General features: G+C 44.6%; 1 protein-coding gene across 2 annotated transcripts; it reads right to left on the reverse strand.

The window, feature by feature from the left end:
• LOC109894915 (ankyrin repeat and death domain-containing protein 1A-like) lies at positions 1-23,231 on the reverse strand. 2 transcript variants are annotated; one of them, XM_031829919.1, is made up of 16 exons: positions 22,697-23,231; positions 21,593-21,693; positions 21,337-21,435; positions 21,100-21,198; positions 18,124-18,228; positions 17,894-17,998; positions 17,694-17,792; positions 17,383-17,481; positions 17,119-17,217; positions 16,868-16,966; positions 16,541-16,639; positions 16,342-16,437; positions 15,630-15,831; positions 15,222-15,353; positions 15,081-15,138; positions 1-533 (listed from the first exon to the last, which is right to left on the reverse strand). In XM_031829919.1, exons 1-15 carry the CDS (start codon positions 22,860-22,862, stop codon positions 15,083-15,085), a joined length of 1,656 nt encoding a protein of 551 aa, XP_031685779.1. In that variant the 5' UTR covers positions 22,863-23,231; the 3' UTR covers positions 1-533; positions 15,081-15,082. The 2 variants fall into 2 exon arrangements, with proteins under 2 accessions (XP_031685779.1, XP_020344163.1); XM_020488574.2 differs by lacking the exon at positions 1-533 and adding an exon at positions 9,713-10,700.

Consider the following 23,231-nt stretch of genomic DNA (forward strand, 5'->3'; position numbering starts at 1 on the left):
CTGGGTAATAACCGGAGATTTATTAAGCAAAACCAACGGCATCCAGAACAACAAGATAAATGGGCACAAAAATAACCTGTTGTGTGCTCACGGTGAACATGCACAAGCACTACAATAAACAATCCCACACAAAGACATGGGGGGAACAGAGAGTTAAATACACAACAAGTAAATGAGGGAATTGAAACCAGGTGTGTGGAAAAACAAGACAAAACAAAATGGAAAATGAAAAGTGGATCGACGATGGCTAGAAGACCGGCAACGCCGACCGCCGAGTGCGGCCCGAACAAGGATCCGGACGGAGACGGTGGAACTCCCGCAGCATTGAAGGGTCCAACACGTCCTCCACCGGAACCCAGCACCTCTCCTCCGGACCGTACCCCTCCCACTCCACGAGGTACTGAAGGCCCCTCGCCCGACGCCTCAAATCCAATATAGAGAGAATGGAGTACGCCGGGGCCCCCTCGACGTCCAAAGGGGGAAGAGGAACCTCCCGCACCTCAGACTCCTGGAGCGGGCTAACCACCACCGGCCTGAGGAGAGACACATGGAACGAGGGGTTAATACGGTAATCGGAGGGAAGCTGTAACCTATAACAAACCTCCTTCACTCTCCTCAGGACTTTAAATGGCCCCACAAACCGCGGGCCCAGCTTCCGGTAGGACAGGCGGAGGGGCAGGTTCCGGGTCGAGAGCCAGACACAGTCCTCACTGTGGTGACGGTCTGCACTGGAGGTGAACATGGGCGGTGTCCCATGTCTCCTCCGCGCGCCTGAACCAGTCGTCCACCACAGGAGCCTCGGTCCGACTCTGATGCCAAGGCGCCAGAACCGGCTGGTACCCCAGTACGCACTGGAAGGGGGAGAGGTTAGTGGAACGAATGCTGCCCACTCCCCTGGCCGATTCTGGCAATACGACCGCAGAAACCTGCCCACATCCTGGTTCACTCTCTCCACCTGCCTATTACTCTCGGGATGAAACCCAGAGGTAAGGCTGATCGAGACCCCCAGACGTTCCATGAACGCCTTCCAGACCCTCGAAGTGAGCTGGGAACCTCGATCAGATAATATATCCTCAGGCACCCTGTAGTGCCGGAAAAAGTGCGTAAACAAGGGCTCTGCAGTCTGTAGGGCCATGGGAGACCGGGCAGAGGGAGAAGACAGCAGGACTTAGAGAACCGATCCACAACGACCAGGATCGTGGTGTTTCCTTGTGAGGGGGGGAGATCGGTAAGAAAATCCACTGGCAAGACCTCTGTGGAACGGGTAAGGGGTGTAGCTTCCCTCTGGGCAGGTGCCTAGGAGCCTTACACTGAGCGCACACCGAGCAAGAGGAAACATAAACCCTCATGTCATTGGCCAAGGTAGGCCACCAGTACTTCCCAACCAAACAGCGCACCGTCCGACCATTCCCAGGATGACCAGAGGAGGGTGACATGTGGACCCAATAGATCAACCGGTCATGGACAGCAGACGGAACGTACAGATGCCCAGCGGGACACTGGAGGGTAGCGGGCTCTGCACGTAACGCCTGCCCAATGTCCACGTCCAGCTCCCACACTACCGGCGTGACCAGGCAGGAGGCCGGGAGTATGGGAGTGGGATCCATGGGCCGCTCCTCTGTGTCATACAGTCGGGACAGTGCATATGCCTTCACCTTTTGGGAACCTGGTCTGTAGGAAAGGGAAAAAACTAAACGGGTGAAAAACATGGCCCACATTGCCTGGCGAGGGTTCAGTCTCCTCCCTGCCCGGATGTATTCCAGATTGCGGTGGTCAGTCCAGATGAGAAAAGGGTGTTTAGCCCCCTCAAGCCAATGTCTCCACGCCTTTAGAGCCTTGACGACAGCCAACAGCTCCCGGTCCCCCGAGTTTCGGTGGCGTACCCGAGCGCTGAGAGAGCACGGCTCCTATCCCAGCCTCGGAAGCGTCCACCTCCACTATGAAGGCCAAAGAGGGATCCGGATGTGCCAGCACGGGAGCCGAGGTAAACAGAGCCCTCAGGTGACCAAAAGCCCTGTCTGCCTCAGCCGACCACTGCAATTGTACCGGGCCCCCCTTCAGCAGTGAGGCAATGGGAGCCGCTACCTGACCAAAACCCCGGATAAATCTCTGGTAGTAATTGGCAAACCCTAGGAACCGCTGCACTTCCTTTACCGTGGTGGGAGTCGGCCAATTACGCACGGCTGAAATGCGGTCACTCTCCATCTGATTTGATTTGATTTAGGCCTCGGTAGTCAATGCACTGGCGCAGACCTCCATCCTTCTTCACAAAAAAGAAACTCAAGGAGGTGGGTGAAGTAGAGGATCCGAATGTACCCCTGACGCAGGGATTCGGAGACATATGTTTCCATAGCCGCCGTCTCCGCCTGTGAGAGGGGATACACGTGACTCCTGGGAAGTGCAGCGTCTACCAGGGGATCTATCGCACAATCCCCCCGTCAATGGGTGGTAATTGAGTCGCCTTCTTTTTGGAAAAGGCGAGAGCCAAATCGCCATATTCAGGGGGAATGCGCACGGTGGAGACCTGGTCTGGACTTTCCACCATAGTAGCACCAACGGAAACACCTAAACAACTCCCCCAGCACTCTCGCGACCACCCCGTGAGAGCCCTCCGTTGCCAAGACAAGCTAACCAGTTGCCAAGACAAGCCTAGCACCACGAGAAATGCAGGAGAGTCAATGAGGAAGAGACTGATTCTCTCCTTATGACCCCCCTGCGTCACCATACCTAATGGTCGACTGTCTAAGGCGTGAACGGGGAAGGGCACAGCCACGGGAACAATGGAAAATGAAAAGTGGATCGATGATGGATAGAAGACTGGCGACGCCGACTGCTGAGCACCGCCCGAACAAGGAGAGGACCCGACTTCGGCGGAAGTCGTGACAGTGTGTCCAAACATTTGACTGCTGTATAAACAAAGGTCTGTATTTTTTGTCAAGATTAATAATTAAACAATCAAACATCAGCAATATACTGACAAAAAACTGAAGAATACTTTTTTGCTTTTTCCAACTCAATCAGCTTTACCTCAGAACATTATTCTCTCATTTCTGTCCTGTCTACTATTTCAAGGTCCTGAATAGTCTTACATACCTGAGCTAAAATGCCAGGGAGAGGAAAGTCAAACAGATTGTGATTATTGTCCTGGAACAGATTGAACTTCTTACAGGCTAGGAGAGAAGGATGTGAGCTGCATCCCATTTCAACACAGGCCCAGTTGCATTTACTTTTTAAAACTAAGGTGGTATTTACAAAGTGGATCTAGTGAGGGGGTTGGGGAGTAATATAATGTTTAATCTCACCCCTATCAACAGTCGTTTATAACATCTTTCCATTACAAGAATGAAAGAGTTTTAAGATCCAAACACGGCTATTACCATTGATTTGTTGAAGGGAAAATATATCAATCATTCCATGTGTAAAAATATATGTGCACCACAGGAACAGTGAATAATAGTGATCAATATTTGGATATTGTTTGACCCACACACAGAACCACACACATGTGCTTACTGGTAGACCATCGTATCCAATGATGAACCACACTGTCTGTTGCAGACAGGCCATACAGTCTCGGATTGGGAATGGGGTGGAGGGGCATTTACAGCTTCATATCTCTTGGAATGGAAATAGGTCATCTGTGTGAAGCTACACAGTTCTGTCATTCATCAGAACATGATGCACTCCCCTCAGTGCAACAGGGATTATCCTCTCTGTGCATCCAGACAGGTTAAAACCCACACTGTCAAGATGCATAATGATAAAATCATATCTATGTGGTTTCATTGCATACTTCACCATGTCTTATTGCCTTATTTTCTTGTAACAAAAGACAGACATATCTTAAACAATATGTTATAGTGACCTGAAATCCACACTTCTTCCTCAACTGGAGTAGCCTATGCTATGCCAGGGGATCGGTTGTTAAGCTGCTTTTTGGCACTAGTGTTCGTCCTTGGCAGAATAGCCCAGTTTAAGATGTCAGTTTAATCTCAGAGTGAGAGTCTTACACTGACACAGACACATTTGGCATTACACAGTGTTTTCCCTCATGTATCTAATTCAAAGAATTGCCAAGTCTCATATCAATGCTGCTAGCATCGTGCCTGATAGTGCCATAGCAGCCTATTCCCTGCACATCCAGGTGGTAAAGAGGTCCTAGTCCAAGAGCAACACAGGCATTTCTGCCATGGCCAAGAGGGACCATATGTCTCTGCTGTCTGTCCCACCTCCGTTCCAGTCTGCCAGGCCTCTGCCACATATGGGGTTTAATGCCATTAAGCACGAGGTTCATGACCTCAAAGGCGTTTCTGTCTTCGCTCGTACGGGTAATGAACCTAGCTATGTGTCAGCAGTTGCCCAACTGACACAAATACTATAATGTCTAAAGGCAGGTTCTCAGGGTGGTGGTATTCACCAAAGACGTATACCTACTTCAGACGGATAAGTGGGACTGATTGATTGTTTTAATTAATGCATTAACCATCACAGTGGTCTGCTGTGGGCTACAAAACCACCAGTAAGTAGTGCTGCTGCCACTAACTGTCATACGCTACCAAACAAGAATGTACACACACACCCACTGTGTTTTTCCCTGCTTATTAATGGCAAATGATAAAGAAGCATTGACAAATCAATTTAAACTTGCAACACTAGCTAACGTTACAGTGCAATATGTTCACTTGCTGCAGTGCAATATGTTCACTTAAATATAACAGTAGACTAACATTACATCTGATCAGCTAATTATACCAGTAGCAGTACTATAGATAGCTAAAATTACAGCATGACCAGTTGGATCATTTTAGATGACATGTAGCCGAAGATGGTGGATAAAGGAATATAGTTCACTCAGGCCGTTTGGGGCAGTGGTTTGGTTTGGGTAATATCCTCCGCCTCTGGTCGAGTTCAGTGTTGTTTCCGCCTACTGTTACCAGGGAAACGCACTGCCCAATCAAAAGTACTGTAGTAAGGACCTTCGACTCAGTAACCAACCTAATCGCGCCTTGTTCTAAAGTTAGCCAGTTTGAAACGCAAGGCAAGCGGTTTGAAACGGTCAAATTCAAAAAATTACAAACAAACAAATGCAAGATGAAGCCAGTTCGAGATACTCTAAAAAGCAGTAATTGAATAACGTTATCTAGCTACTTTTGAAAATGATGACATTATACAAGACAATGTTTCAAAGCTGCAGTGTGTGTTTTCGCGCTAGCTAGGTTACTAACGATTGTTATCTACCTAAATCATGTTGAACATAGTTTAGCAGTCTGCTGCCACTCATTACAAGTTGATCCAATCTATCGTTGTTTTTTTCCCCAGTCAATCATCTGCTCTTTGAACATTTGTAGGGTGAAAGCAAGCACCCCATTCACTTGGAAATATAGCCTAAACTTTATGCCATCACTTGACGAATCACCAAAATAGATTTTGTAGGATGGCCTTGCGAGACTACCCTCGCTGTAGCTACCTTATAAATTCGACATGTCCACTTCTAGGCAAAATCTTTGAATAAAGTATAATAGTTTAGGTTTGATTTATTTATGTTAATGAACTATTTAGTATTTGTCGTCATGCTATCTCACTTCATCAGCACGGGACCATTCCAAGTGCTGTTCCTAGTAAAATAAAATACAATTTGGTATTTGAATCTTTCCTCAGATGAAGGGGATTCGAGCAGTCCAGTTCTACCAGGGGACTGCGATCGGGGCAGCTCGGTCTCATCTGAGCTGCAGGTAACAAAGCACTTCCTTTTACAGATTTGTGGAGAGGTCTTCAAAAAAGATAAATACAATTCTTCATGTAAAAAACCTCATAATTTTACTGTTTTGAGTGATCATTTGAAGTTGCAATGGAGACATGCAGTATCTATGCACAACTTTATTCAGGATTCAATGTCTCACGCTCTTCTTTCATTATGGACAGGATGAATATGAAGAACTTCTCCACCATGCAGTGGTCAGTCCTGAGTATGAGCCGCAGCCCAGTGCTCAACTGCAGCTTCTGAACGCATCACAACTGTCTGTAGATGAACAAGGTTCCCGTGGAAACGATGACGCTAGGCCCTAACACTCAGCAGGTACAGTGGGCTGCTGCTCAACCACACACACTTGTTACACTAAGCCATTCTGACAGACACACAGCTTGAGGCCCTCCACATTGCTCCCTTCAAATGATCAACTGTCATAAAGGATTTGGATTTCAAGAAATTATCCTCTCTGTCGTAGTTTTTTTAAATAGCCCAGGCCTACATAGACTCAAATGCACCAAGTCCAACAAGCTGTTAAATGTTCCATGTGTATTTCACAAGCACCCAAACACTTGACATGGAGAAATTAATAGCTTGATGATAGCCAATACCTGTCCCTAAACACAGACTGTGAAGCACGTTAATCATATAACTGACAATATCAGACCATAAATGACAGGTGTGTATTGTATTTAAAACATTTTATTATGGATCCCCATCTTCGTGGGGTCCAGCAAAATTAAGGAAGTTTATACTATTTTAAAAACATTACAATACATGGCCCCTACTCAACCACTACCACATATCTACAGTACTAAATCCATGTGTATGTATAGTGTGTATGTTATTGTGTGTGTATGCATGTGTCTGTGCCAATGTTTGTGTTGCATCACAGTCCCCGCTGTTCCCTAAGCTGTTTTTTAAAATCGAATTGTACTGCTGGCATGAGTTACTTGATGTGGAATAGAGCTCCATGTCGTCATGGCTCCATGTAATACTGTGTGCCTCCCATAGTCTGTTCTGGACTTGGGGACTGTGAAGAGACTTCTTGTGGCATGCATGGGTGTCCGAGCTGTGTGCCAGTAGTTTAGACAGACAGCTCGGTGCAATAAACATGTCAATACCTCTCATAAATAAAAGTAGCAATGAAGTCAATCTCTCCTCCACTTTCAGCCAGGAGAGATTGACATGCATATTATTATTAGTTGTGTGTACATCCAAGGGCCAGCTGTGCTGCCCTGTTCTGAGCCAATTGCAATTTTCCTAAGTCCTTTTTTGTGGCACCTGACCACACGACTGAACCAGTAGTCAAGATGCGACAAAACTAGGGCCTGTAGGACCTGCCTTGTTGATAGTGTTGTTAAGGCAGAGCATCGCTTTATTATAGACAGACTTCTCCCCATCTTAGCTACTAACTGCATCAATATGTTTTGACCATGACAGTTTACAATCTAGGGTTACTCCAAGCAGTTTAGTCATCTCAAATTGCTCAATTTCCACATTATTTATTACAAGATTTAGTTGTCTGAGGTACTCTATTTAATATCAGAAGAACCATTAATTCTCTGTTACCTACCACAAGCAAGCTTACACCTGGTTTCAGTCTTTTCTCCAGACTGTGGCATGTTTAGTTGCGTTGTAGAGCTTAAACTGCCATGGAGTAGTGCACTGGGATGTAAAAAAGCAGGCAGGATTTTGTGCGCCTGATTTGTATTGATATGCTGGCATCATACCCAAACTGCTCTTTAGAGTGCTTTTTTCTTCCTTAATTAAGATATTGACGTAAATGCATTCCTGGATGAGGAACCAGTCTTACTTTGCATTCTTACGGTCACACTCTGTCTCTCGCTCTCTTTCTTTCTCTCTCACTCTCTCTGCCTCCCAGGCTCAGTTTCTGTAGCTGAAGATGGGAAATGCTCTAGCAGGGGGTGGGGTCAGCAGCAAGGGCTTCCCTTGTTATAGTAGAGCCCAGGGCACACTAACACATGTCTGAAGGTAGTCACACACAGCCAAAGCAGACAGCTATATGCTTTCTATTTAGTCCAATAAAAAACATTATTATAAAGACCATGAGTCTGTACAGGCTTTAGGATATATAAAACTATAATATACTATTTTGATGCTCCCAGAGTTCTAATCAAACATTATTATTATTTTTACCCCCTTTTTCTCCCCAATTTTGTGGTATCCAATCGGTAGTAGTTACTGTCTTGTCTCATCGCTGCAACTCCCGTACGGACTCGGGAAAGGCGAAGGTCGAGAGCCATGCGTCCTCCGAAACACAACCCAACCAAGCCACACTGCTTCTTAACACAATGCACATCTAACCCGGAAGACAGCCGCACCAATGTGTCGGAGGAAACACCGTACACCAGACGACCTGGTCAGCGTGCACTGCGCACGGCCCGCCACAGGAGTCGCTAATGCGGCCAAACCCTCCCTAACCCGGACGACGCTGGGCCAATTGTGCGCCGACCCATGGGCCTCCCGGTCGTGGCCTGCTGCGACAGAGCCTGGGCTCGAACCCAGAATCTCTGGTGGCACTGCGATGCACTGCCTTAGTCCACTGTGCCACCCAGGATCAAACATTATTTTGTTTATCAGGTTTGTGTGCAGAAAAGGAGGAGGCCAACAACCCAGCAGCAGGACCGCTACCTCCGCCTTTGTGCAAGGAGGAGCACTGCCAGAGCCCTACAAAATGACCTCCAGCAGGCCACAAATGTGCATGTCTGCTCAAACGGTCAGAAACAGACTCCATGAGGGTGGTATGAGGGCCCGACGTCCATAGGTGGGGGTTGTGCTTACAGCCCAACACCGTGCAGGACGTTTGGCATTTGCCAGAGAACACCAAGAGGAAGGCATTGATGCTATGAACTGGCCCGCCCGTTCCCCAGACCTGAATCCAATTGAGCACATCTGGGACATCATGTCTCACTCCATCCACCATGCCACGTTGCACCACAGACTGTCCAGGAGTTGGCGGATGCTTTTGTCCAGGTCTGGGAGGAGATCCCTCAGGAGACCATCCGCCACCTTATCAGGAGCATACCCAGGTGTTGTAGGGAGGTCATACAGGCACGTGGAGGCAAAACACACTACTGAGCCTCATTTAGACTTGTTTTAAGGACATTACATCAAAGTTGGATCAGCCTGTAGTGTGGTTTTCCACTTTATACATTTAATTTCCATTGATGATTTTGTTGTCAGCACATTCAACTATGTAAAGAAAAAAGTATTTAATAAGAATATTTCATTCATTCAGATCTAGGATGTGTTATTTTAGTGTTCCCTTTGTTTTTGAGCAGTGTATATTCTCAGTTATGAGAATAGACTTTTGAGGCTGTGTTCTACAAATGTATTCTATTGGCCTGGTGGGCCTTATCAGATGTTTCCTGACTGATCAGGAATTCCTCATCTAATTCGTAATTTCTGCTACAGTATACACTACAGTTCATTTTTGGTCCGTTAAAATAACATCAAATTGATCAGAAATACAGTGTAGACATTGTTAACGTTGTAAATGACTATTGTAGCTGGAAACTGCCCATTTTTTGTTGAATATCTACATAGGTGTACAGAGGTCCATTATCAGCAAGTACATTAGTGTCTAGTTTAAGAAACAGACACCTCACAAGTCCTCAACTGGCAGCTTCATTAAATAGTACCCACAAAACACCAGTCTCAACGTAAACAGCGAAGAGGTGACTCCGGGATGCTGGTCTTCTAGCCAGAGCTGCAAAGAAAAAGCCATATCTCAGACTGCCAATAAAAAGAAAAGATTAAGATGGGAAAAAGGACAGACACTGGACAGAGGAACTCCCGGTGTTGCCTCTTCCCTGTTGACGTTGAGACTGGTGTTTTGCGGGTACTATTTAATGAAGCTGTCAGTTGAGGACTTGTGAGGCGTCTGTTTCTCAAACTGACAATTACAGTATTTAATACATCTTTCACTAAATATCTGAAAAGTAGAAAATCAAAGTTGTTTCTTGTTCATTTGTGGGTTTGAATCCTGCGTAGTTGAGTCTTTCTAAACATTTCTCCCTCTGTCCCTGGTCTATCCTGCTTTCCCCCGTGTCCCCTCCCTTCTCTCCAGGCCCACAGTGCCCGGCTGGCAGAGCAGCACTACAGTCTGCAGCTGAAGAGGAAGGTGTGGGCAGGCTGGCATGCCCTCGTCCAGGGGAGGTGGAAACAGAAATCATATGTAATTCTAACACACTGAAATGTGAATTAGTTTTTGTTGGGTGTTCTGTACTAAAATAAGACAATTTACCCAGAGTTTCACATGAGCACAGAACAGTAGCTAGCTACACTAACTGGACAACAGAGACTGAATAAACATGGTCTTATATAAATAGTTGTCACTCGCCATATTGCAGAGTTCTGCAGACCTGACAGCTTTTTAAATGGCAAATACACATTTTTGAAGGTTTGTCTGTAAACCAGGTTTTGTGGAGAGGTTAATAACATTGCTTTAGTGCAGCAGTTATTCATCAATCACAGTGAGTGAGCTTGATTGACTAAACATGTAATTGATGGAGGCTGAAAGCCCAGTGAAAGAGAGGAGCTAGAGTAGTGATTGAGCCATAGACATGTAGTAGAGCAGTCCTAGCAGAAATGGAGGGAGGGGGTATTGGAATGGAAGAGAGGATTTGAATCGGCTAGAGCAGAACACAGGCCTAGCACAGTGAGGGAGAGATGGTTATTAATGTGAGTGAGAGAAGAGAGGGAATGGAGCATAGACATTGCAGACTGTGGTCAGTTCAGAGTTAGTGATTTGAAACATGCTTCCCTTTTAATCTTTATTCCTCAGTAACAATCTAGCCTCATGTTTTCCACAATGTTACCTTAGAATTTTAATTACGGTACGTTTAACAACGATGATACATTAATTAATCCCTCTCCCGGTGAGTAGCACGTGGCAGCTGTGGATGCGGCCCAGGCTGAGATCCAGAGCCTGCGGGCAGAGAGGGAGCGTTGTGAGGAGTCCATGAAGAAGGCTTTTATGAGGGGTGCATGTCCTCAACATGGAGGGCCTCGGCATGTTCCACACTGGAAAGGGACGCACGGCGCACAACCTACATGGTTAGTAACACACACGGCTCTGTCATGAAACTTCTGTTCCGGGCCTCCCGGGGGGCGCTGTACTGCAGCGCTAGCTGTGCCACCAGAGACTCTGGGTTCGCGACCAGGCTCTGTCGTAACCTGCTGCGACCGGGAGGTCCGTGGGGCGACACACAATTGGCCTAGCGTCGTCCGGGTTAGGGAGGGTTTGGCCGGTAGGGATAGCCTTGTCTCATCGCGCACCAGCGACTCCTGTGGCGAGCCAGGCACAGTGCGCACTAACCAAGGTTGCCAGGTGCACGGTGTTTCCTCCAACACATTGGTGCGGCTGGCTTCTGGGTTGGATGCACGCTGTATTAAGAAGCAGTGCGGCTTGGTTGGGTTGTGTATCAGAGGACGCATGACTTTCAACCTTCGTCTCTCCAGAGCCCGTACGGGAATTGTTGCGATGAGACAAGATAGTAGCTACTAAAACAATTGGATACCACGAAATTAGGGCGAAAAAGGGGTAAAAAAAAAAAACACTTCTGTTCCTGACATTTTCATTCATAGAACAGATTCTTTAAAAAATAAGTGTACCTTTCCCAGTCCATATGATCTGATCAACCTACACATGGTTTATTAGCCTTTGTTACAGTAAAACAGACACTAGTTGTCCAATGTCTGCTACTATTGACACGTTGACAGTATAGATTTATGTGGAGAGGGGGATGTTTTTCATCACTCTGGCTCATTCATTCATTGGATGGCGTGATGATGCTAAATCTTTGAATGTGCTGACTGAGTGGTGCTCTTTGTGGAGGTTGTAACCTTGGTCTGGCGTTGACTGATGGGCAAGGGCTTTTTCTGATTGTGTTTGTGTGTGGTCATTGTGCGTAAGCATGTATATGAGATTGTAGGGTTCAGCTTAAAGTAAAAGAGTATTAGTGTTTCTTGTTGCTGTTTCATTTATCTGTGTAATAATTGAGCTTTGTTGGTTGTTTTAGGGGGAGGGCCTGGAATGTCAGTCATTTGTCTCATTTTATAACTGACAATGTGATTTATGTTGGGTTAGATTTGATCATATTGGGCTTATTTGTTTGTCATCTTTGACCTGTCCAGTTATGAAGCTTGCTTCAGGACATAAACCTGTATGACATTATATGACTGATCTTATTGGTCTTCCCTCCACAGATGCTCCGCCCCTCCAGCACGACCCTGGCTCAGGCTCATTGGCCCGCCGCCTCTATTCGGGTTCAGCCCACTCCACCTTGACCCCCCTGTATCATCGTGACAAAGACGGTGAGACTCTCACACACCCTAGTTACAGTGCATGCAAGTTTTCACTATTATGGATCAGGTTCCACCATCATTAAACATAGTCACATTTCCTGCCGTTGTATCTATTCTTTCTCAAGGCTGAACATTTTCTCATTAACAGTATTTCATATGGGTGTAATTGTCACAATACAATACTGACTCCTCAAACACCCACTATGTGATACATTGGATAGGCCTGTTATATTTACAGTGGATCAGTTTGTCTAATTTCTTCATCTCCTCTATCTATGGGCTTCTATGATCACTCTTAACACCTGCCCACTCACTCACTCTCCCTCAGGTGGGTTCCAGGGCAGAGGTGTTCCACAGCACCCTACCACCAGGGGGCACTGCAAGCTCCCACAGACAGGTTAGTGGCTTTGCAAGCTCCCACAGAGCACAGACCGGTTCGTACTAACATTGATCTATGGCACTGGGAGCTTATCGTGGCTATGTCCCGATTCTCTACCCCTCTCCCACTTTGTCATGGATCTACAATCATTGGATTGGTGTTATCATTGACTAGGAGTTTTTACTATTGCTAAATCCATGATGAGAAGTGTTTGGGAAACGGGTGTCAGCCACTGTCTCTGGTTACCGTTTTCCTCACCATTTGTCAAACAAAGTGAAAGGTCCCGTATTTATTGACTGTTCCTTAATAATATGTATCAGCTCAGTACACTGGTGATCACAGCGAGTCAACAGAAAGCCTCCAAAACCTTGACTGCATGCATCATGGCACGCTTCGTCCGCACTCCCAGCAACCTATGGGTGGAGCGCCAACACCCTGTCACACAGGTACACCATCAGCATCAAACATGTCTATTTTACAATGAATCAAAATCACCAAACAAGTAGATTTATGATCTGTAGAAACACACCTTCGCTGGATAGACCTCACCCTGTCTCCCTTTCTCTCTCCCAGCGGGTCAGGCCACAGCTTCTCCTCCAATCAGCAGGGCCAGAGTTCCTCCAGAACACACTCAGCCTACCACAAACACTCTATCAAAGTGGTTGAGTAAACACACACAAACAAAACCATATCGCATAGGAACATTCCACCCACCTTCTATGCAAATACAGTCTTCCATACATGACTTAGTCAAGCTGATACACCTGCACGTTTGAATATTCCCAAATATTTTAGACATATGCTACACCTAACACTCCGGAATGGAAAATAGAATGGCGACTGATGAAACCATCTTTCTATATAAATGATGACCATTTTACTAGTAGTTTTACCCAGGGACGCAAACTGGTGAGGGCCCAAAAAGGTGACACTTCTTTCTCCACCAAAACATGCAAAAAATCCTTGCTGGGGTGAAATGCAGGTTAACTAATTAAACAACAACAAATATGATCTACATAATCAGTCTGTGTAAAATAAAAAGTGGTTCATGTGAACCTGACTCACAACTAAAAAAAAGTGAAGAAAGCAATCTAAGGTTATTTGTTGCCAAGACTTGACTGCAAATGACACTCAAGTCTTGACAAAATAATACACTAATATTGCAGTTAGCCACGACAGCCTTTATAATAGAATGGTTGTGACCACACACACACACACCTACATATTGCAATTTGGGGGGAAAACAAAGTAGAAATAGAATTACTCTTTAATTACTTGTTTCTCTTATTCTTATGCGTATTTTTTGAAACTGCATTGCAGGTTCGGGGCTCGTAAGTAAGCATTTTACTGCTACACCTGTTGTCTTCGGCGCATGGAACTAATCAAATTTGATTGAAAAACAGGCATTCTATTTTTGCTCTATTATAGTGGCCACTATAGTAGACATCGAGCAAGTGCACAAGGCTGTGTACAAAAATGTTCACCGAGTAAAACATGTAATAATCCCCCCTCACACGTTACTGTCAAATTCAACACAACAATAGCTATCTTTGGGCTACACATTATTACGTTCTACAATGTGCCAGCAGAGCATGATACCCTTTGTTGGCATAATTGATCTTTCAGGCAGAGTACACCTGGCATACCCCTTTTTATTGAGAAAGAGAGACGTGTGTGGTGTACCTTTCACCTCTATGGTGGCATCCAGTTTGAGCCAGGCCAAGCTAATATTACGCTTCATCCCTACCTAATATTTTAAATTAACCACACAACGTTACTTTAGATAGTTAACATTTCACACAGATTGCCAGGGTCCAGTAAGCAACTAACACGTTATAACTTGAGGAACGGCAAGGAGTCGTATACCAGTTAATACTATTGCGAATTGGTTAGCTCATCTGATGTTGTAACGTTAGCTGATCAAATAATTGAGTTTAAGTTGCTCAACATTTCTTTGGCTTGCTAACTGATAATTCGATCCAGCTAGCAAGATACTTAACAATACTTGTTCCACACTTTCCAAATGTCAGTTGTTTTTCGGTTACAGCTCATGAAGCTTCATCAACTCCTCGCCCCGTCTCGGTGATCAGCTACCTCTTCCCACTCTCCCGCTGTTTTTCCAGCCCGCGCTGATTCTGTAACTAGCAAGTTGGTTGTCTCTTCAGTCACGTGCTGCCGTTATAACGATTGGCTGAGCCCTGGATACAGCCAGCTCCTAACGCGCATCACTTGTTCACTTACAGCTAGTAGTGATCCAAAGCCCCTCCATCCCAAACTTTTCTCATCTGATCTACACGAATCACATTTTGGATTCAAAACGGCGACTAGTTTGCATCCCTGGTTTTACCTAACATTGTTGACGTGTGGAGTACAACACCTGTGTTCAGGTTTTCAGAACTATATCAACGCCATATGTTTATGTTTTAGCCACATTCTGCACCGTAAACCCTCAATGTAAATTGCTGGAATGATGGAACGTGAATTGGAAGAAAATGTGCTCATAGAATAATAAACCATTCACTAAATATATATATATAAAGATCAATTGAAAAATAACCACAAAAATGCTTTGGAAAAAAATTATCTTGTTGACTCAAGCATGCCTATGTCGTTTTTTCCCACCTTTATGAAAGGATGCATTTCTTCATGTCTCCTTCCTCTGTGTCCATTCGTATTTTATCTGTAAAACAACAAAACACCCATCTGTAATTTGCTGTTATGACTTCAACATAAATGTTGGTAAGGGTCATGGACACCCCATACCTGCTATAGTCTTGTTGCCTATGGCAAGCAGGCCCTGGTACAGCTCTTTAGCAGGACTCCTTTGGGCCAGCTCTACCCCATGAAGCCAGATCAACAGCATCCTGTTCCCATGTTCCTGGTAGCTCTGCTGCCCTACACACACACACATTAAATTAGAATATGTTCTTTACTTCCCTGGTAAAATAAGAGTTAAATTACTTAGTGTAGTTAAGGCTTTCCTTGGTAATGTCACCCAAGTGGCTTGTTTTTGGAACAATGTCAAATGAGTAAAGAATCCCTCTTACCGATTTGTAAATGTTATCTTTACACTTGGTATTGATAAATTAATGAGTTTCAATTGATATTCCTGTGAATGATTTTCCCCTGCGCTACACTGTGAGCCAAAGGTGTTGTGTGTGTGTGTGTCACCTGTCCACTGCTCCTCGATGGCAGCCACCTGCTGCTCAGTGAAATGCCAGTGCAGCGCCAGCCTCTTCCAGTCACCTGGCTTCAGCAGGCGGTAGGCCAGGTGCCAGGCAGTGCTGCGGGTCTGTTTGCTCTCCGTGCGGTGGTCTAATTTAAACGTCAGCGGAGTCTGGCTGTGAAGGTTCTCATTAAGCTCAGTGTTGGCCTGGAAGGGTAATCACATCTAGTCACCTGAGAAAGGACAAGCTTCACAAACTGAGAGCAGTGAGTGTTCAGCGATAAGCACACATAGTCCCATGCTTATTGAATGCCAGAGCCACTTGCTTTGACTGTCAGGTTGGGTATGGAAGATATGCTGAATCAAATTGACACTGAAATTGATTGTCAAGCATTTCAGGGCCATAAATAATGTTCCCACTGCCAGCGTTAATGGTATTACAGGGATTAATCTGGAGTTGTGACTTTAGGAAATTAATAATCGGTGATGAATATAATCATTGATTTTCAACTCCAGTAAATTGATTAGCAGATGACTTCAGCAACGTATTAGTCTCTGATTGAATTTACTGCATTTGATCATACAGTACAGCCATATCACTTATAGGGAGGTCTCTCACACAACAGTAGGCTACACTTTCTACATTAATTCACAATTATAGAGGATAAACAAACACAATGAAGTTAGTTATTTCCATTATGGTCCTCTTAACATTACCATCCTCCATGTCAAATATCTCTCTGCCTTGATGATCATGTCAACGATGACGACCTCGTCTGCTCGGGCTGCCACACCCAGTGCTGTCTTACCCTGCTGCTCAAAACAGAAACAGTTGAGTGGGAAGTTGCCGTGAAGAGGAGAGGGGTCAATGAGCCTATTCATGGTTAGATCATCATTCTCGGTGTCCATGTTTCACCTTATCTTGGAGGACTAGGTTCATCCCAGCTTTCAGAAGCATCTCAACAATGTCCACTCTGGCCAGCTCTGCAGCGACATGCAGGACAGTCTGGGACCTCTTAGGAGGACAGACAGGAGCTCACGTTATAAGTTTCCCTTAACCACAGATCTAGTGTCAGATTACCAAACCCACAACTTCAACCATTACAATGTCTGTCCTACATAGTGCACTACGTTTGGCAGGACCCGGGACTAGTAATGCACTATGCAGAGAATAGGGTGCCATTTGGGACGCAACTAATTCATTATAACATTGATGTGGACTGAGTATACGTGTTGTACATACGTGATCAGTGACGTTGATGTTGCAGCCAGCCTCGAGCAGTGTGTGGATGACAGGGATGTGACAGTTCTTCACTGCCAGGTAGAGAGGAGCCTGGAGGTGCTGCCAATGGAGACACAACCAAAATGGACCATTATATAGAAACTCTCTCTGATGTCAGGTCATACTACAGACTGAGTAATTACACAGATAACAGGTTGGCTTTATTCATGGTTGACCAAGACGTAGGACCAGTTCACTATGCTCACTCTCACCTGGTTTTGTAAGTCCAGCTGGGCCGAGTTCTCTATGAGGAGTCTCACCAACGATGTGTGGCCCTTCTCTGAGACAGGGTGTAGAGCACTGCTTTGGTCCTAAGAGGGGAGAGGAAAGGTTCCCATTGAATAGAGAGGTCTAGGAGAGGTCTACCAATTAGTAGGTAAAGTACTGAAGTAGAATAAACATTGATTAGTAACTATGCCTGGTGGCGGCCATTTTGGTGAATAGTTGGAGGATGTGGTTTATGTTTACAGGCCTACCATGGTGACAATGTTTGGGTCACAGCCTGCCTCCAACAGAGCCTGGACGCAGTCCTCATGGGCAGCGCTAGCAGCCAGGTATAGAGCCGTCTCCCCAGCCTGCCACGAATACATCAGTCATTGACCTAAAGCAGCTACTGCCAGGTGTAGCCATTGAGCACACACCATCACACATGCTGGCAATCAAACAGCTCCATTGAAAAGGAAAATGCGCAGCACTCGCTCACCATTAAAGATTACTTTTTCAATTTAAGCAGGGTTAAAATATGAACGTTTTGGCCTTCCAGACAGCGTTTACAGTGGGACTTTACCGTATTGACTTCATTGCGAGTTTCAAAGCTCTTCAGCAGTAGCTGGACGACATCCAAGTGGCCATTGCCGGCAGCCAAATGCAGAGGTGTGTTCCTATTCTAGCATTTAGAGAAAGAGAAAAAGCAGGAGGAAATGAGGAAGGGAGAGAGACAGAGGAATAAACAGTCCTACAGCCCCCTGATAGGTGTGACACACACACCTGGTCTTCCTCCATGGTGGCCATATTGTATGCCTCCTCCATCAACATCTGCAGCATCTCCACAGAGCCATGCTCTGCTGCCAAAGCAAACGCTCTGCGTCCAGACTGAGAGAGATTGGTGCGGGGGGGTAGGAGATGAAGAAAAAGGGTCAGCTTATTGAACTAATTCAGCCCAATCAATATTTGAAATGGATGCAATGGTTACTGATACTGTATGTCTATGTAGTTACCAGGTCCTCTTTGTCCAGCTCTTTCATCATCAGGTCGTAGATGATGAATGTCATTATGTCAGTGTGGTTGTTGATGGCAGCACAGTGCATGATGTTCATTCCCAGCTGAGAAGTGAGAATACAACTCACCATCTCCATACAGTGCCTTCGGAAAGTATTCAGACCCCTTGACTTTTTCCACATTTTGTTACGTTAAATAAATGTAAACAAATCCTCAGCTATCTACACATAATACCCCACAATGACAAAGCGAAACTGGTTCTTAGACATCTTTCAAAATGTATAAAAAATTAACTGTAATACCTTATTTACATACAGTTGAAGTCGGAAGTTTACATACACCTTAGCCAAATACATTTAAACTCTTTTTCCACAATTCCTGACATTTAATCCTAGTAAAAATTCCAAGTCTTCGGTCAGTTAGGATCACTACTTTATTTTAAGAATGTGAAATTTCAGCTTTTATTTCTTTCATCACATTCCCAGTGGGTCAGAAGTTGACATACACTCAAATAGTATTTGGTAGCAGTGCCTTTAAATGGTTTAACTTGGGTCAAACGTTTCAGGTAGCCTTCCACAAGCTTCCCACAATAGTGTGAATTTTGGCCCATTCCTCCTGGCAGAGCTGGTCAGGTTTGTAGGCCTCCTTGCTCTCACACGCTTTTTGAATTCTGCCCACAAATGTTCTATAGGATGGATGATGGCCACTCCAATACCTTGACTTTGTTGTCCTTAAGCCATTTTGCCACAACTTTGGAAGTATGCTTGAGGTCATTGTCCATTTGGAAGACCCATTTGTGACCAAGCTTTAACTTCCTGACTGATGTCTTGAGATGTTGCTTCAATATATCCACATAATGTTCCTCCCTGCAGCAAAGCACCCCCACAACATGATGCTGCCACCCCCGTGCTTCATGGATGGGATGGTGTTCTTCGGCTTGCAAGCCTCCCCCTTTTTCCTCCAAACATAACGATGGCCAAACAGTTTTCTTTCATCAGACCAGAGGACATTTCTCCAAAAGTACAATCTTTGTACCCATGTGCAGTTGCAATCCGTAGTCTGGCTTTTTTATAGCTGGGTTGAAGCAGTGGCTTCTTCCTTGCTGAGCGGCCTTTCAGGTTGTCGATATAGGACTTGTTTTACTGTGGATATAGATACTTTTTTGTTTGTTTTTGATTTGCACAGCACAGTACGTTCATCTCTAGGAGACAGAACGCGTCTCTTTCCTGAGCGGTATGACGACTGCATGGTCCAATGGTGTTTATACTTGCATACCATTGTTTTTACAGATGAATGTGGTACCTTCAGGTGTTTGGAAATTGCTCCCAAGGATGAACCAGACTTGTGGAGGTCTACAATTATTTTTTAGGTCTTGGCTGATTTCTTTTGATTTTCCCATGATGTCAAGCAAAGAGGCACTGGGTTTGAAGGTAGGCCTTGAAATACATCCACAGGTACACCTCCAATTGACCTATCAGAAGCTTCTAAAGCCATGACATCATTTTCTGGAATTTTCCAAGCTGTTTAAAGGCACAGTCAACTTAGTGTATGTAAACGTCTGACCCACTTGAATTGTGATAGTGAAATAACCTGTAAACAATTTTTGGAAAAGTTACTTGTGTCATGCACAAAGTAGATGTCTTAACCAACTTGCCAAAACTATAGTTTTTTAACAAGAAATTTGTGGAGTAGTTGAAAAACGAGTTTTAATGACTCCAACCTAAGTGTATGTAAACTTCCGACTTCAACTAAGTATTCAGACTCTTTGCTATGAGATTTGAATTTGAGCTCAGGAACATCTTGTTTCCATTGATCATCCTTGATGTTTCTACAACTTGATTGGAGTCCACCTGTGGTGAATTCAATTGATTGGACATGATTTGGAAAGGCACACACACCTGTCTGTATAAGGTCCCACAGTTAACAGTGCATGTCAGAGCAAAAACCAAGCCATGAGGTCAAAGGAATTGTCCGTAGAGCTCTGAGACAAGATTGTGTCGAGGTACAGATCTGGGGAAGGGTGCAAAAAAATGTCTGCAGCATTGAAGGTCCCTAAGAACAGTGGCCTCCATCATTCTTAAATGGAAGATGTTTGAATCCACCAAACCTGAGCAATCGGAGGAGAAGGGCCTTGGTCTGGGGGGTGTTTTTCAGCAGCAGGGACTAGGAGACTAGTCAGGATCGAGGCAAAGATGAACAGAGAAAAGTACAGAGAGATCCTTGATGAAAACCTGCTCCAGAGAGATCAGGACCTCAGAATGGGGCGAAGATTCACCTTCCAACAGGACCATGAGCAATGACCATGAGCACCCAGCCAAGACAACGCAGCAGTGGCTTTGGGACAGGTCTCTGAACGTCCTTGAGTGGCCCAGCCAAGAGCCCAGACTTGAACCCGATCAAACATCTCTGGAGAGACCTGAAAATAGCTGTGCAGCGTCGCTCCCCATCCAACCTGACAGAGCTTGACAGGATCTGCAAAGAAAAATGGGAGAAACTCCCCAAATATAGGTGTGTCAACTTAAGCTTGTAGCGTCATACGCAAGAAGACTTGAGGCTGTAATCGCTGCCAAAGGTCCTTCAACAAAGTACTGACTAAAGGGTCTTAATACTTATGCAAAGGTGATATTATTTATATATCTTTTTTAAAATAAATTTGCTAATTTAAATAAACAAAAGTTTTTGCTTTGTCATTGTGGGGTATTGTATGTACATACATTTTAGAATAAGGCTGTTACCTAACAAAATGTTGAAAAAGTCAAAGGGTCTGAATACTTTCCAAAGGCACTGTACATGACAACTTGACATTTTGTATTCTCAAATGGTTATGGAGAAATTGTGTTGATGGTTGATTATTGTAATTGATATCCTAGATGGCTGAGATGTCAGAGAACAGCTTAGGTCTGACCAGCAGATCGAGGAAAGGGATTCCTGAGAAATTTTCAAGGCCTTCGTGAATAGGAACAGAGGTTCCCTACCGCATTCTCAACCTTCTGATCAGCACCACCCTGCACAAGCAACTTCAGGATGGGCAGACTCCCAAACCAGGCAGCCAGGTGGATGGCTGTCACTCCATGCTGTGTGAGTATGTATGTATGAAAGAGAGAAATAGTTTAATTTTGACAAACCATGGCCATTCTCTCCTGAGAGTTTGTTGAAGAGGAGAAGCTTTAAAAGACACCATCAGTAACACCGGAAAAGTGTTGTCTTCCTACCTTGTCCTCTTGATTGATGTTTGCTCTGCGCTGGAGAAGGACTTGGACGGCCTCTATGTTTTTTCCAGCAACTGCATAGTGCAGGGCAGTGCGATCATGCTAGGGTCAATGCATGGGACAAGTTATTCTAACAAGTGACACAGAACAGAATACATGGTTCTAATAAAGAAGTAACAGAAATAGTACATGATAGTCTCCTGTAGTCCCACTAACTGCAGTGCGGAGACGATGTTCCTATGGATATGAGGAGACTCACCAAGTTCTTTGCGTCAACCTTGACTGCCCTTCCCAGAATCTTCATGGTCTTTACATCATTTATCTTTGCTGCTTCAATGTACTCCTTCTCTAGCTCCAGCACTGCAAACACATAAGACTCACCAGGTGCTTCACAATAAGTAATACATCAATATGCATGTTTTTGTTTTGAGAACGTGGGGGTGTGAAATTTCAGTTATTATGACTAGTATGAGGGTGGAATTGGTAAGGTGTGTGTGTGCGTGTGGCCAATACAAACACAGCTCTTTGCACACTGGATGTTCACATCCAGTCAAACCATTACCCATGACAGATACATGGTAACACACCTAAGGTTTTCCAACATGATCAGGGATTTGGTCAAGAGCATTATCATTTCTACAGTATATTATCATAACATAATCTTTGCACAGTCATTATAATTAAGAGGATAAGGATAATCATTGCTTGCTTTGGTCTATGAAATAATATGTTAGCATTGAATGAATATTCACCAATGTTTCTCAACATTTAATACCATAATTACAAGAACTCAATTTCCGATCCTGTTAAAGAGGGCAGAAGTAAGGCTCTGTTGCCTCAGGCTATTATTCTTACTGTTAAATTTGACCTTGGGACAATTCCACTGTGACAGAGTGATGCTGAGACTCCAATTTTTGACTTTAACATGCATGTCAAACAAAAACCAGTGATTGAAAAGTTAAACAAACCCTACAACTATATGCAAAGACTACTTTTAACAATTTCCACTTAAACATTTTCAAAAACACTTTCACTTGAATAACAGTGCAGATGGCACAAACCCCCTTTTTTAAACGTTCAGTGTTTACTCATGTTATGTTGAATAAAACGTCTGTTTTTGATTAAAATAAAAAATCTAAACAGGGCTTAGGTGTTACCCACTTACATGCTCACGGACACACGTTCACACACACACATACCTGGTACTCACACATACCCAGTACTCACACATACCCGGTACTCACACATACCCGGTACTCACACATACCCGGTACTCACACATACCCGGTACTCACACATACCCGGTACTCTCACATACCCGGTACTCACACATACCCGGTACACACACATATCTGGTACTCACACATTTCTTCATTATTGTAACTGTTGGTCTCCTCTGTCTCCATGTTCTGTATAAAGTCAGTGAATCCCTTGACTGCTTTTTTTGTGGTTTTTGGCGTTTTAGGGTTCAGGTTCAGCTCCTTCATCAGCTGTGCCCCCATCCTCTCCTTCAAGGACATTCTCTCCATGGTGAATATCTGGTGACTTCTCCCTGTATCCTGCGCTGGATCCCAGTATGTCTCTGTTTAATACTTGTCTTTCGAAACAACCATGTAGCATTACTGAATGAATGCAGAAAGTCTGGTCAGGAACTGGATCTTTTTACTGAAGCAGATAGAGGTTCTTACTGCATAAGGAATACAAAGTGGTGTGGAAATGGAGCAGTGTATGTACATTACCAGGGCTGGAAGGCTGACCTCTGTTTACTCTGGAAGCCCACACCCTTCACAGAATCACTTCTGGTCAAAGTGAGTGCATAAGAATACCTGCACTGCCTTATCTACACTCTAAGCCTGGAGTAGTGAGCTGTATGAGTGCAGATTTATGACTGACTCTAA

Source organism: Oncorhynchus kisutch, linkage group LG8 (genome assembly GCF_002021735.2).
Source record: "Oncorhynchus kisutch isolate 150728-3 linkage group LG8, Okis_V2, whole genome shotgun sequence".
Classification (NCBI taxonomy): domain Eukaryota; kingdom Metazoa; phylum Chordata; class Actinopteri; order Salmoniformes; family Salmonidae; genus Oncorhynchus; species Oncorhynchus kisutch.